General features: G+C 54.4%; 1 protein-coding gene across 1 annotated transcript; it reads right to left on the reverse strand.

Annotated features, from left to right (window-relative positions):
* Nucleotides 1-1,304: 1,304 nt before the first annotated feature.
* LOC138356104 (protein jagged-2-like) lies at nucleotides 1,305-14,790 on the reverse strand. The gene is made up of 11 exons (XM_069311839.1): nucleotides 14,583-14,790; nucleotides 14,127-14,333; nucleotides 13,812-13,939; nucleotides 13,357-13,507; nucleotides 11,241-11,399; nucleotides 10,468-10,581; nucleotides 8,695-8,922; nucleotides 7,784-8,331; nucleotides 7,307-7,642; nucleotides 6,968-7,115; nucleotides 1,305-4,418 (listed from the first exon to the last, which is right to left on the reverse strand). Exons 1-11 carry the CDS (start codon nucleotides 14,773-14,775, stop codon nucleotides 3,844-3,846), a joined length of 2,787 nt encoding a protein of 928 aa, XP_069167940.1. The 5' UTR covers nucleotides 14,776-14,790; the 3' UTR covers nucleotides 1,305-3,843.
* Between the last annotated feature and the right edge of the window lie 764 nt (nucleotides 14,791-15,554).

The following is a 15,554-nucleotide window of genomic DNA, read 5'->3' on the forward strand; positions in this document are numbered from 1 at the left end:
GTGAATCGATTCACAGAATGACGGAATTGAAGCCAGACGCAGGTTCGATTCCGTCGACCGCCTCCAAATATTTTCTCATGGGTATAGCACACTTTTGTGATTTCATTGTGTGTGTGGGTAAACGATTGACCGAACAAGTAATAAGTGACATATTTAGTCTATATATGTGCAGACAGAACGAATTGTTTTTATTTACTGAGATGATAATTGTTTCTTGTTGACCAAACCACACACTAGAAAGTGAAGGGACGATGACGTTTCGGTCCGTCCTGGACCACAATCGACTTGAGAATGGTCCAGGACGGACCGAAACGTCGTCGTCCCTTCACTTTCTAGTGTGTGGTTTGGTCAACATATCTCAGCCACGTTATTGTGACTCCTCGTCTGCATAATTGTTTCTTATATAGACGCAGGTCACAAGTAATTGATCTGTCCTTAGGGGGAGGATGTTAGGTTATTGTTTGGTCGTAAAGGGAAGTTATAAGTATGTTATCCAACAAGGCAAGCTGGAACTTGTTTAATCAGGAGTATATAGTGAATATGTTACCTATTGCCAAAGCAATAATTGAACCATATAGGTTAAGACATTGATTGTTAGTGTTTTGTAAATATTGTTTTGTGGTTGGCAATTTATTCATATGCACACAAAAATCACATTAACGTGATGTATGAATGTAATAGAGTATCAGTGTGTAAAATGTTCGCTCGAGTACCCAGACCACAGGTTCGAATCCTCCTCCCGGCTCCCGTTTTTCACAATTTTTTCATACATAGTGATTGTATTGCGATTAGGCTGGAATGTATTGACCTTTTTACTGTCTGTTGGGGGTAAGTAGGGACTTGTGTTCATGGGGCAGACAGGCTTCTTGAGGTTATCTTGAGATGATTTCGGGGCTTTAGTGTCCCCGCGGCCCGGTCCTCGACCAGGCCTCCACCCCCAGGAAGCAGCCCGTGACAGCTGACTAACACCCAGGTACCTATTTTACTGCTAGGTAACAGGGGCATAGGGTGAAAGAAACTCTGCTCATTGTTTCTCGCCGGCGCCTGGGATCGAACCCAGAACCACAGGATCACAAGTCCAGCGTGCTGTCCGCTCGGCGTCCTGTCCATATGGCTTGTCCATATTGCTGGATTGTAAATTATTATTTTGGCATGAGCATCATCTTTTAAATACTTGGTCTAAGGGGATCTTGTGATTGTTGTATTTGCAGGAGGAACTTGTATTTTTTGTTAGATATAACTTGCAAATCTGCAAATAATTTTCAGAGATTACTCAACAAATTTAGGTTACTAAAACTCATCAACAATATCCAATAAAATTTTATTGTCTTTTCAAGATGTTTCCAACAAGGCGTGCTTTATCTTGCTTGAAAATACCAGAGGAAAAAATATACATTATCTATATCCAAAAGTTGATCTGTAAAATTTACTTTGTACGGATATCATTTATCAGTAATATGGCAAAGATAGACATGAGGAAAGGAGGGGGGGGAGGGGGGGGGGGGATTGACTCCCCTAGTAATGGTATTTCCGAAATATCACAGCCTATGAATGATGGCCTGCCAGTGGTCGGTGTTCAGTGATGGCTGTTCCGCCGTTGGTAGAGTTCTCCCGTTTCAATGAAAGTAGTTTCACTTCACTAACGGATATTTTCTGTTAAAAACAAGATTACTTTTTTCACCTTGGGCGTGTTTTTGTGACTTCACATCACCGGGTTTTATCGTCACATCACCGGGTTTTATCGTCACATCACCGGGTTTTATCGTCACATCACCGGGTTTTATCGTCACATCACCGGGTTTTATCGTCACATCACCGGGTTTTGTCCTCGTGCCACTCACCTCGGCCATCGCCTTAACTGATCACTAATAAATGTCGGTCACTTATTGTCACCTCCGACATTTTCTCGTACTTTCCCGCATTTTTGTCTCTCCCGGGGACAGGATTTGTGTCCGGCACTGAGCACTGGCAGACAGGTCGGCACTGAGCACTGGCAGACAGGTCGGCACTGAGCACTGGCAGACAGGTCGGCACTGAGCACTGGCAGACAGGTCGGCACTGAGCACTGGCAGACAGGTCGGCACTGAGCACTGGCAGACAGGTCGGCACTGAGCACTGGCAGACAGGTCGGCACTGAGCACTGGCAGACAGGTCGGCACTGAGCACTGGCAGACAGGTCGGCACTGAGCACTGGCAGACAGGTCGGCACTGAGCACTGGCAGACAGGTCGGCACTGAGCACTGGCAGACAGGTCGGCACTGAGCACTGGCAGACAGGTCGGCACTGAGCACTGGCAGACAGGTCGGCACTGAGCACTGGCAGACAGGTGCAGAACCATTACAAAATGCGGCATTGAGAAGGAAACATCAATAAATACTTACATATATACATTGCACAATTGCACAACACTGAATACAAATGTACAAAAATATCACAGCTCTCTACATCAATATCAGGTATTGTATAAGTGACGGCTTGGTCATGTACAGCAGCGCAGCAGGCTAAGTGTAGTACAGTTTAGGGGGGTAAGGGATCAGGAGACATCACTGTGCAGCCTTAGAAAGGGATATGAGGACAAAGGCCTGGGAGAAGACGGAGGAAAGGAACAGTGCCCAACCACTTGGGACATATTGGGGCTGAACGCCGACCCTGCCAGAAGCGAGACCGTCGCCCTACAGACCAGTCCAAGTGTTGCATACAAGCTTAAGAATACAAGCTCAGCAGATGCAATTACGTTTTGAAACAAAAAGTATTTACTACCTTTGAATAAACCATTGATACGTCACAGTTGGAGATGACGTGGCAAACACGTCACATTCAAATGATGACTTGGCACATCGATTCGTCAGCAAGTCTCGTGACATCATAACGAAGTGACGTGATGCTGTCCTCGGCAGAGTGGACCAAAAATGGAGTTTTCACATACAAAACATTCATATTGAAACCAAGTTAGAAATCAGTACAAAACGTAAAATAGAGATCATGGCCTTCCGCTGCGCTGCATCATATATGACCTAAATCTATACATTATAAACACCAGAATCAGTTTTTTTATATTTTTTCTATACACAAGCGCTCTTTTAGGCTGTGGAAAAGGCGCCAGGGGGGATATGGAGAGTCGGGGGAGGGGGGGGGGGACACCACGTAGCGATCGCTGCTAGAAAACGTGTAAAAATATACACACTGTATGTATATATATTTGCCAGTAATTCACCAATGAGTCACTAAGGCATTTTGGGTGAATATGTTTTTATTCATCGGGTAAAAAGCGCCACGAGCAGCGCCACCACTTTCAGTAGCGGACGTCATGGGAACTACATTTCACAGCCTCTATGGAGCTCACGGACCATCAATTAAGGCCAAGGCCATAGGCCCCAGAAAGGCCACGTCAAAACATTAATTTAAAAAAATAGTTTTAAGTGTTCACTGTCATGTTTTTAATTTAATGGCACTCTGTAATGCACTGGACAAATGGGTAAGGCAACATTGCGCATGGCGACATCATTTTGTCACTGGGCTGTGCATGACATCAATTGAGTGTCGCATCATTTGGCTACATATGACGTCGTGGAGCCGAGTCGTCAATGCATCAGTGGGCTTTGCCAGGAAGGTGCGTCGTGAGCAGGTCACCTGTGGACGGGTCGTTGAGGAAGGTTGTCACCGCGGTAACAATGGAACCTGCCTGTCAACACGGCATTCGGCACTGTCATGACCCTGCTGACACTGTCGTGGCCCGACTATGGCACAGTTACGATTCAATCATAACTGCCACGGCCCGGCAGTGACACACTCAGTGCCGGGCTTGAAGTCTACACCAGCTGCAGGAAGGCGAGAGATGAGGCGCTATACGACCATCTCGCTGGTGACGAGGTCGTGGTCGTTGGCTCTCGGGGAGATGGCCTTCAGGTTTATTTCCTTCTGGAGGCTCTTGCAGGCGGGGTCGTGCGGGGTCATGTTCCGCTCCACGTCAGCATTCTGCACCTTCCGGATTGCCACCGGCAGGCCGTGTGTCGGGGACTCGCAGTCACTTATGTCCGTGTCGGGCGTGGCCAGGGCGGCCTTGGGCACGTGAATTAACCCGACGGTGGACCCCAGGGGAGCCACCCTGGGGTCCCCGAGGCCCTGGGGGTTCATCCTGGAGCAGGAGGGTTCTGCGTCATCCACTGACCCCCCGCTGAGGGTGGCGGTCTTGAGAGGGTTGTGGTAGCGCCACAACTTCTCCTCGTTCTCGTTGTTGGACTTCTCGGCGTGAGCGTCCTCGGCCAGCTTGTGTCTGGAGGAGTGGGAGGGGAAGGCGGTGCGGTGGTGGGCCTGCAGGTGGCGCCGCCGACACTGCCAGTACCCGAGGCCGGCCACCGCCAGCACCACCACCACCACCAGCACCACCGTCACGGCTGCCAGCACCCCGCTTGCCACACCTGCCACACACACACAAGGACACGTGTTAGTTCTTGGTCACATCTTATGGTATATTTCCCCACCAGTGAGCCAGACCCCGCCCCCTTCCCCACTAGTGAGGCAGACCCCGCCCCCTTCCCCACCAGTGAGGCAGACCCCGCCCCCCCTTCCCCACCAGTGAGGCAGACCCCGCCCCCTTCCCCACCAGTGAGGCAGACCCCGCCCCCTTCCCACCAGTGAGCCAGACCCCGCCCCCTTCCCCACCAGTGAGCCAGACCCCGCCCCCTTCCCCACCAGTGAGGCAGACCCCGCCCCCTTCCCCACCAGTGAGCCAGACCCCGCCCCTTCCCCATTAGTGAGGCAGACCCCGCCCCCTTCCCCACCAGTGAGGCAGACCCCGCCCCCACCAGTGAGGCAGACCCCGCCCCCTTCCCCACCAGTGAGGCAGACCCCGCCCCCTTCCCCACCTGTGAGGCAGACCCCGCCCCCCTCCCCACCAGTGAGGCAGACCCCGCCCCCTTCCCCACCAGTGAGGCAGACCCCGCCCCCTTCCCCACCAGTGAGGCAGACCCCGCCCCCTTCCCCACCTGTGAGGCAGACCCCGCCCCCCTCCCCACCAGTGAGGCAGACCCCGCCCCCTTCCCCACCTGTGAGGCAGACCCCGCCCCCTTCCCCACCAGTGAGCCAGACCCCGCCCCCTTCCTCACCTGTGAGGCAGACCCCGCCCCCCTCCCCACCAGTGAGGCAGACCCCGCCCCCTTCCCCACCAGTTAGCCAGACCCCGCCCCCTTCCCCACCAGTGAGCCAGACCCCGCCCCTTCCCCATTAGTGAGGCAGACCCCGCCCCCGCCCCCACCAGTGAGGCAGACCCCGCCCCCTTCCCCACCAGTGAGGCAGACCCCGCCCCCTTCCCCACCAGTGAGCCAGACCCCGCCCCCTTCCCCACCAGTTAGCCAGACCCCGCCCCCTTCCCCACCAGTGAGGCAGACCCCGCCCCCTTCCCCACCAGTGAGGCAGACCCCGCCCCCTTCCCCACCAGTTAGCCAGACCCCGCCCCCTTCCCCACCAGTTAGCCAGACCCCGCCCCCTTCCCCACCAGTTAGCCAGACCCCGCCCCCTTCCCCACCAGTTAGCCAGACCCCGCCCCCTTCCCCACCAGTGAGGCAGACCCCGCCCCCTTCCCCACCAGTGAGGCAGACCCCGCCCCCTTCCCCACCAGTGAGGCAGACCCCGCCCCCTTCCCCACCAGTGAGGCAGACACCGCCCCCTTCCCCACCAGTTAGCCAGACCCCGCCCCCTTCCCCACCAGTGAGGCAGACCCCACCCCCTTCCCCACCAGTTAGCCAGACCCCGCCCCCTTCCCCACCAGTTAGCCAGACCCCGCCCCCTTCCCCACCAGTTAGCCAGACCCCGCCCCCTTCCCCACCAGTTAGCCAGACCCCGCCCCCTTCCCCACCAGTGAGGCAGACCCCGCCCCCTTCCCCACCAGTGAGGCAGACCCCGCCCCCTTCCCCACCAGTGAGGCAGACCCCGCCCCCTTCCCCACCAGTGAGGCAGACACCGCCCCCTTCCTCACCAGTTAGCCAGACCCCGTCCCCTTCCCCACCAGTTAGCCAGACCCCGCCCCCTTCCCCACCAGTTAGCCAGACCACGCCCCCTTCCCCACCAGTTAGCCAGACCCCGCCCCCTTCCCCACCAGTGAGGCAGACCCCGCCCCCTTCCCCACCAGTGAGGCAGACCCCGCCCCCTTCCCCACCAGTGAGCCAGACCCCGCCCCCTTCCCCACCAGTGAGGCAGACCCCCCCCCCATCCCCACCAGTGAGCCAGACCCCGCCCTTCCCCATTAGTGAGGCAGACCCCGCCCCCTTCCCCACCAGTGAGGCAGACCCCGCCCCTTCCCCACCAGTGAGGCAGACCCCGCCCCCCTTCCCCACCAGTGAGGCAGACCCCGCCCCCACCAGTGAGGCAGACCCCGCCCCCTTCCCCACCAGTGAGGCAGACCCCGCCCCCTTCCCCCACCAGTGAGGCAGACCCCGCCCCCTTCCCCACCAGTGAGGCAGACCCCGCCCCCTTCCCCACCAGTGAGGCAGACCCCGCCCCCACCAGTGAGGCAGACCCCGCCCCCTTCCCCACCAGTGAGGCAGACCCCGCCCCCTTCCCCACCAGTGAGGCAGACCCCGCCCCCTTCCCCACCAGTTAGCCAGACCCCGCCCCCTTCCCCACCAGTGAGGCAGACCCCGCCCCCTTCCCCACCAGTGAGGCAGACCCCGCCCCCTTCCCCACCAGTGAGGCAGACCCCGCCCCCTTCCCCACCAGTGAGGCAGACCCCGCCCCCTTCCCCACCAGTGAGCCAGACCCCGCCCCCTTCCCCAGCAGTGAGGCAGACCATCCCCCAGCCCCACTACTCCCCACCTTCCTCAAAACCACCAATGAGCCAGAGTTCCGGCTCACTGCTGTGGATTTTGCAATACTACTTCTCTGACTCTCCGTGGGAAGGGAGGTGGAATTAGGGTTCTCCTGACTGGCTAGTACTGGTGATGGCAGGACTACCTGGTAGCCCCCAACTCACCAGGCTCGCCGCTGACCACTGTAGTTTCGACCTTGACCTCAATGGCGGCGCCGAGGGCAGTGACGGGGGTGAGTTTCCTGCTGACCAGCTCCCCGAGGGTCTTGGCCGCCACCGTCACGTCTCCCTTGGGGCCGTCCTCCGCGTACGACTGTTCCAAGATAAAGCATCATTCAGGTAACATCATCCCGCCAGGATACATATATCCTACCGTGTTCCTCACTCATTCCCACCTGTCTTATCCTGTCAACCATCAGTAATGCAGGTATACCTGAGTATTTTATATAGATATTGATAATCAGTTTTTATGTACAGTTCTCAAGTGTTGCAATGATTACTTACCAGAGTAACTTCAATGGTATCGTTGCTGGTAGTAACGAGAGCGCAGAGAATGATGGGCGCGGGGGTGGCGGTGTGGGCGTGGCGGTCAGCCCAAGCCGCCCGCAGACCCTGACAAACGGTCTGGACGCGGGCACCAGCGGGCAGCCTGGTGCGGTTGAGCACGAGAGTGAGTCTGGCGCAGGCGTTGTTGAGGGTGGCATGGTTGGGCGTGCAGGCTCGAGGGCCGGGGTTCACGCGGGGTGCCACCTGCTGGCCCTCATCGCTCAGCATGCGGCACTCACCCCAGGGCTCGCACGGCGGGGCCAGGCACCACTGCAGTGGCCCTGGCACGCACACCTGAACACAAACACCATACAGTACACAATAATGAAAGACATTCTGTATAACATTCCTAAAAGATTCCTGTCTACATGTAATTACAATTTACTGCATCTGACTTGATACTAGAACTAGTGGTGGAAGCCGGAGATACGATACCTGGTAGGGCTCGCAGGGGTAGTGGTTGGGGCCACGGGACCGGAGGCAGTTCTCGGGACCACACCAGACGTCGGAGCAGGAGGCAGTGCCATGGCTGCAGTGGCATGAGTTGCACTGATGCCTCCAGACGGCACCGTGGGGCCGGAGGTCACCGCCCCACAGGCATGCTTGTGACGGCTGCTCGACACTGTTGTTACCTTCGACGTGCTCACAGCGATGGCCTGTGCGTCCAGGGGGGCACACACACCGGTAGTCAGCGATGCCGTCAACACAGGTGCTGCCGAAGGCGCATGGGGAGGAAGCGCACTCGTTGATATTGACTCGGCAGTCTGGGCCGGTGAAGCCTGGCGTGCACTCACACACTCGCCAGTTGACTCCGTCGACGCAGCGGCCGCCATTGTAGCAGGGATGTGGAGTACAGTCATTAATGTTATTGTGGCAGGCGGCGCCGTCCCACCCGTCTGGACACAGGCAGGTGAACCCGTCGCCCGTGTTGACGCACGTCGCACCGTTCTGGCACGGCGAGGAGTCGCACGCCCGACGCTCACCTAACACACGAAAAAAAAACATAAATGAAACAAACAAAAAATGAGATGCCAAGAGACGAGAACAAGTTATATAACTAAGAAAACAGTAAAAGACCAAGTGATTAGGCTAAACAAATGAGAATAGTCCCTCGGAAGGCAACAAGAAACTAGGAACTGGACAAGGGGGCTGGAGACAGACTGGAGTCCCCAAACAGACGGGGGACCGGCTGACATTTCATTCAGGAATACCTGTGTCGTCTATTCAGGTAGGAACAGACGACACAGGTACCCGATAGCTAGGAGGCGGGTACCAAGAACTAGATCTCATATTCCGTAAACACAGGTAAGTACAGAGTATAACACAAGTGGTGTGACGGTACTCACGGATCTGGCAGGTGCTTCCCTTCCACTCGTCGGGGCAGCGGCACACAAAGGCGTTCCCGAGGTCGACGCACGTGCCGCCGTGCTGACACGTGCTGGGGTCGCAGTGGGACGTGGTAGAGGAACACGTGCGGCCCTTCCATCCATTCTGGCAGGCACAGGTGAAATCGCTGACGCCATCAACACAGGTAGCGTTGTTGCGGCAAGGCTGGTCGGCACACTCGTCCACATCTGAGGCAAACATGCACCATTTGTGAACTTTCCTTGGGTGAGAGGCATATTACCCTAGGTTAGGTAAGCGGGTATTACCTGTGGACGACTTCGAGAGTTTTACTGCTCCCACAACCTGCCATGGTGCTAAGTTAGTAGGGAGGGAGATGACCCGGAAGCGGGACCAGACTTGCATCAGATACAACTGGAAGATATAGCACTACTAACGGGTGGATATAAGCAGCTGGGGCTTGGAAGGCGCATATGACAGACTTACGCTACAGACAGGTGGACGCTAAGGACACGCGGAGAAGAACAAGTTGAGCTGAAAGGACTACTGGAACAGTGGGTGAAAATTGCGAGGACCTGGAGGGTGGCCACAACTAGGATGGTTATTATTAGTAGGAAGGTGAGCGGGAAGGTTGGTATAGGAGCGGGCGGCGGGCCTCAGACGCCCGCGCTGATCACATTAATCGTCTGTCTGCCCACCAACAACAACAGCACCGCCATTGTTACACAAATAAAAAAAAAACTGGCTGGTGCATACTAATGGCAGGACGGCCGCGGGCGGCCAGGCTGCCAAACCCTCATTAACACTGCCGCAACTTGTGCCTTTTTAAGCTGCCACAGCTTGACTCCCCCTTTAGTATCCCGGCTTGTTTACCCCTTAATCCCGTGACCTTGATGTCACAAGCTGTCTCCCTCACTCACCTGCAGCTGTGTTACCCACTACGGGATCACCATAGTTCGTGCTCCTGGCCACTTTTTGTTCCGAGTAGCGCACTCTAAAACATGTGTTACCCCACGCACCCATCACCCCCACACGTCCATCACCCCCACACGTCCATCACCCCTACACACCCGTCACCCCATGCTCCCCATCATACCACCCCCACCCCATCGCACCAGCCCAAACTCAGCGCCCCTTCTGCCGTAACTTACCCTCAGTTTCCCATTACAATATCTTACTACATTTACCTTACAAAAGACTTCCAAAACCTGGTGAGTTTTCTCTGTAGAATTGGAGCTTCCCTTTACCATCCCCCTGTCTTCCACTTCTCCCTTTCCTTCCTCCACTTCCCCCCTCTCCTTCCTCCACTTCCCCCCTCTCCTTCCTCCACTTCCCCCCTCTCCTTCCTCCACTTCCCCCCTCTCCTTCCTCTACTTCCCCCCTCTCCTTCCTCCACTTCCCCCCTCTCCTTCCTACACTTCTCCCCTCTCCTTCCTCCACTTCCCCCCTCTCCTTCCTCCACTTCCCCCCTCTCCTTCCTCCACTCCCCCCCCCTCCTCCACTTACTACAATACCGTAGTGTTTAAGGTGAACAAAAGAGTTATACACTTACACAAGTATTGGGTCTTTTATTCGCCAATAATGAAAATGCCAATAACATCCAACCAGCTTAGATGTTGAGGTCATCTATAGAGGTCATCGGTAGAGGTCAACAGCGGTGGGCAATTGTGGGGGTCAACGGTAAAGGTTAAAGAGGTCAAGCTACACATTAGAGAAGGAGCCACAGAGGGGAGAGAGGGAGGGAGGGGGGGGGGGGGGGGAGGGGAGTGACTCACCTAGGTTACAGAGGGGACCCTTCCAGCCCGGGTCACACACACACTGGAAGCCGTTCACCAGGTCGACACACGTGCCCCCATTCATGCACGGCGACGACTCGCAGTCATTAACATCTGAGGGGACAAAGAGAACGGGTTCTTCAGCAGCTCTTGACGGGCCGGGGCGCGGGCCGGGCGACAAGTGCGGCTCACACCACAGTTACTACAGTAGCCTCCAGTGCACCTCCAGTGCACACATTTTACACGTAAACTGGATTTGTTAAAATAAAAAATTGCCCCAGGTGTAAACTGACTCTTGTAAACACCTGCGCATAACTGAGATTCTAAGACAGTCACAAATCACGAGTGTACAGCTGTTTATGCTGCACATTAAAGTCTTTTAAAACAACTGCGTTCATTCATATATATACTCATTCATATATACTTTAGTTTAAATACAGGTGGTATACTAGTAACAGGTGTGTTTGTACTCTACTAGTTCCGCTAGCGGGGATCGAGCTTCAGCTCTTCAGTACAGCCTCAAAACCATATAGTGATTCAAGTTAACTGGGCTTCGTCATACTGTTGCACGTGTATGTAACCACCTTCACCACTGTACCTTGAAATTGATCCCATTTCTTGAATACTTTGACACTTGTAAAATGCGAACAAAACAAACAGCAAAAAAATTAATCTGTGCCTTAGACCTGAATCAAAGTCTACTGCAGCGGGGGAGTAGATACTCCCCCGCGGCAGTAGATAGTAGGGGAGTAGAGTGAGGGGTAGATACTCACTAATATGGCAGTACTGTCCTGTGAAGCCGGGGTCACAGACGCAGGAGAAGGCGGCCTCGGCGTGGCTGACGCAGCGGCCGCTTCTCCCACAGATGTTGGAAGGGACCAGCAACACCGACCCGGACTCCTGGGCCTCTGGCACCGTGCAGCTGTCCACCACTGTGAGGGGCGGGAGAGGGCCAGAGAGGGGTGGGTGAGGGCTGGTGAGGGCTGGCGGGGTCAGGTACACCCAGGTCAACATGTACACATAGGGGGAGACGCGGGCTGACACCTTGTACGTCACTAGGGCCCGGGTTAGTGCAGGTGTACACAGGTGGAGGGAAGTACAGGTGTATACAGGTGGAGGGAAGTGCAGGTGTACACAGGTGGAGGGAAGTACAGGTGTACACAGGTGGAGGGAAGTGCAGGTGTACACAGGTGGAGGGAAGTACAGGTGTACACATGTGGAGGGAAGTGCAGGTGTACACAGGTGGAGGGAAGTGCAAGTGTACACAGGTGGAGGGAAGTGCAGGTGTACACAGGTGGAGGGAAGTACAGGTGTACACAGGTGGAGGGAAGTGCAGGTGTACACAGGTGGAGGGAAGTACAGGTGTATACAGGTGGAGGGGGTACAGGTGTAAACAAAGGGGTGGAGGTAAACAAAGGGGTGGAGGTAAACAGGGGTGGATGTAAACAAAGGGATGGAGGTAAACAAAGGGGTGGAGGTAAACAGGGGTGGATGTAAACAAAGGGATGGAGGTAAACAAAGGGGTGGAGGTAAACAAAGGGGTGGAGGTAAACAGGGGTGGATGTAAACAAAGGGGTGGAGGTAAACAAAGGGGTGGAGGTAAACAGGGGTGGATGTAAACAAAGGGGTGGAGGTAAACAAAGGGGTGGAGGTAAACAAAGGGGTGGAGGTAAACAGGGGTGGATGTAAACAAAGGGATGGAGGTAAACAAAGGGGTGGAGGTAAACAAAGGGGTGGAGGTAAACAGGGGTGGATGTAAACAAAGGGGTGGAGGTAAACAAAGGGGTGGAGGTAAACAGGGGTGGAGGTAAACAAAGGGGTGGAGGTAAACAAAGGGGTGGAGGTAAACAGGGGTGGATGTAAACAAAGGGGTGGAGGTAAACAAAGGGGTGGAGGTAAACAGGGGTGGATGTAAACAAAGGGGTGGAGGTAAACAAAGGGGTGGAGGTAAACAAAGGGGTGGAGGTAAACAGGGGTGGATGTAAACAAAGGGATGGAGGTAAACAAAGGGGTGGAGGTAAACAAAGGGGTGGAGGTAAACAAAGGGGTGGAGGTAAACAAAGGGGTGGAGGTAAACAAAGGGGTGGAGGTAAACAAAGGGGTGGAGGTAGAACAGTAAACAAGAAAAACGCGACCACGTAAGGACAGCAATAAATATCTTGTATGAACCAATCACACTTATGTATAATATAAGGCAAAAGACACTACACACTACTAGTATTCACAATGAAAATAATATTCGATTCATCACTGAAGGTGAGAAATTGTTTCATATATGCAGCCTACTAGTACACACCACCGCACCCACCAGCGCCAAAGGTCATGGTCACTACACTGACCTTAAAGGTGGTAAATTGGGTTCTTTGTGTTTGGAAACTTGGTTTTTTTCCGAAATATATTGTAGTGTGAGAGTTTATTGAGCCTCTGTTGATTGACGAGGTTGTCCAGTTATTTAATTATAGAATTTGGTGAGTATTAAAATGTTATGAAGAACATTTTAGAATAATTTTATTCTCAGTGAATGTATGATGAGTAAGGAGGAGAGAGAGTAGTAGTAGTACTGAGCCAGCGGACGAGGGTTAGATTACAGCCTCTGGCTCAGGCGGAGGCACTAAAGCTGACAGCCTTAATATCCGCCATTAATACAAAGAAAAAGAGTTCACTGGGATTGGATAGTTGGGGTTGGGCTAGGCTGTAAATAGGCTGTAGTCTTCAGGTGGTGTGTGGACGAGCTTATGAGTGGGTTGTTTTTAGAAGAGGCGGGACTTATGTATTCACTCCGGATGGGAAAGAAGTCAGTATTGGGCCCCCTGATCGCTAACCAGGCGTGGGGTGGTTGGGGTGTTGTAAGTAAGAGTGAATTAGAGGACATTGATGGGGAAGACTTACCTTGGCAAGGGGGCTGTGTGCAGGCAGGGCGAGGCATGGAACAATTCTTGCCTCCCCATCCCTCGGGACAGTGGCAGTAGTAGTCGGCCTGGGTGTTGATGCAGGGAGCGCCGTTGTCGCAAGGGTTGGGGTTGCACAGATCGATGTCAATCTGCGGAAGGTGGAGTCAGTAGCTGGCCTCACCTACTCACGGAGGACACCCCTCAACACGCCAAATAATGCATAACATTGAACATTTCATTTTACATACATCCTTGGATATTATCACATGACCATCATACAGTCTTGGAAGGTGAGGTGAAGGGGTGAAGAGAAGGTGAGGGGTGAGGGATGAAGAGCAAGTGAGGGGTGAGGGATGAAGAGCAGGTGAGGGGTGAAGAGCAGAGAGGGAGTGGAGCCAGTAGGTGGAGAGAGAGAGAGAGAGAGGGCCAGGGAGGCTGCCAACATCACCTCACCTCACACTGTAGTCCAGAGTAGCCGACAGGACAGATACAGCGGTAGTCGGCCACAAGGTCCACACACTCGCCACCGTTGCCACACGGACCGCTCCCACACTCGTCTATGTTCGTCTCGCAGTTACGACCTGACGGAACACAGACACATGGCCTTATTAACACTATGTTCACTTGTCAGTCAAGTGTTTATTATGGAGGTGTAGGAGGCTTGAGGGGAACAGACATACGACATCAAGGGATGATTAGTTGATTACCTGTTGGTAACGGGAGCAAGGCACTGACGTAGACCTGTCCACCTGGCTGGGTGGCACTCACCTGTAAACCCGAGGGAGCAGGCACAGTGGTAGTCATCCACCAGGTCGATGCAGGTAGCCCCATTGAGGCACTGTCCCTGGCAGTCGTTAAGGTTGATATCGCAGTTCTTGCCCTCCCACCCATTCCGGCACTGGCACTTGTAATCACCCTCCAAGTTGACACAAGATACGGCGTTGATGCAGGGTCGGCCCTGGCACTCGTCTGAGTCTGTCAGTGTAGGGTAACAGGTCACCTGATTAGTGCACACGTCAGCATAAACGCTCCAGGAAAATAGGATAAATTAATAATAAATAGAGATTTAATAATATTTTTTTTATTTTTTAATATACTCGTTGAAAATGTATGGTAATTTAATATGAGTAGAGTGTTGGTTTACCTCCACACACCTGTAGGTTTATACACCTGTAGGTTTACAAGGTACAGGTGTGTGGAGGTGAAGGTTGGAGAGGTACTCACCGAACTGACAGCTGTTCCCCTCCCAGCCCACGGTACAGTTGCACGTGAAGCCGTTGACCTGGTCGACGCAGCCACCTCCGTGTTCACAGGGGGAAGACTCGCACTCATCCACGTCTGAGCAAAAGTGGATGAGAACAGAGGTCACGTAAGGGTCAGAGGTCAAGCATAGGTCAGGTCCATTACTTAAGGTCATACGTTGTTTGAGAAACCTGGCCCCATTTGATACGGTTCTCAGGGAAGGCTTAGGCTGTTATGCCAGGTAGAGGAATTATCTCAAAACCAGGTCAAGTGTCAAACATCAGTGACCTAATATGACTCACACATGCACGCGCACCCCGTTACGCTAAATGATGTATTAAAAGCATTAAAATTAGTGAATTTGAATGACGTAGGTCACACTACACACCATCTTACCCCTTTCCACCCATCCCCCCTCTCTCCTGCTCTGTAATAAAAGTATTTTATCATTCAATATGACCCCCTCCCCTACACCCACCCCACACCTCCCTCGCCCCCTACACCCACCCCACACGCTCCCTCGCCCCTCTACACCCACCCCACACGCTCCCTTGCCCCTCTACACCCCACACCTCCCTCGCCCCTCTACACCCACCCCACACGCTCCCTTGCCCCTCTACACGCCACACGCTCCCTCGCCCCTCTACACCCACCCCACACGCTCCCTCGCCCCTCTACACCCACCCCACACGCTCCCTTGCCCCTCTACACGCCACACGCTCCCTCGCCCCTCTACACCCACCCCACACGCTCCCTCGCCCCTTTACACCCACCCCACACGCTCCCTTGCCCCTCTACACGCCACACGCTCCCTCGCCCCTCTACACCCACCCCACACGCTCCCTTGCCCCTCTACACCCCACACCTCCCTCGCCCCTCTACACCCCACACCTCCCTCGCCCCTCTACACCCCACACCTCCCTCGCCCCTCTACACCCCACACCTCCCTCGCCC

The sequence above is a fragment of the Procambarus clarkii genome, chromosome 70, assembly GCF_040958095.1.
Source record: "Procambarus clarkii isolate CNS0578487 chromosome 70, FALCON_Pclarkii_2.0, whole genome shotgun sequence".
Classification (NCBI taxonomy): domain Eukaryota; kingdom Metazoa; phylum Arthropoda; class Malacostraca; order Decapoda; family Cambaridae; genus Procambarus; species Procambarus clarkii.

Coding starts and splice junctions, on each gene's coding strand:
- LOC138356104 (XM_069311839.1), bottom strand. CDS start 14,775: ATGACCTTAAGTAATGGACCTGACCTATGCTTGACCTCTGACCCTTAC. Junction 13,508..13,811: donor ACTCTGGACTACAGTGTGAG/GTGAGGTGATGT, acceptor CACCTTCCGCAG/ATTGACATCGATCTGTGCAA. Junction 11,400..13,356: donor CACACAGCCCCCTTGCCAAG/GTAAGTCTTCCC, acceptor CGCCCCTCACAG/TGGTGGACAGCTGCACGGTG.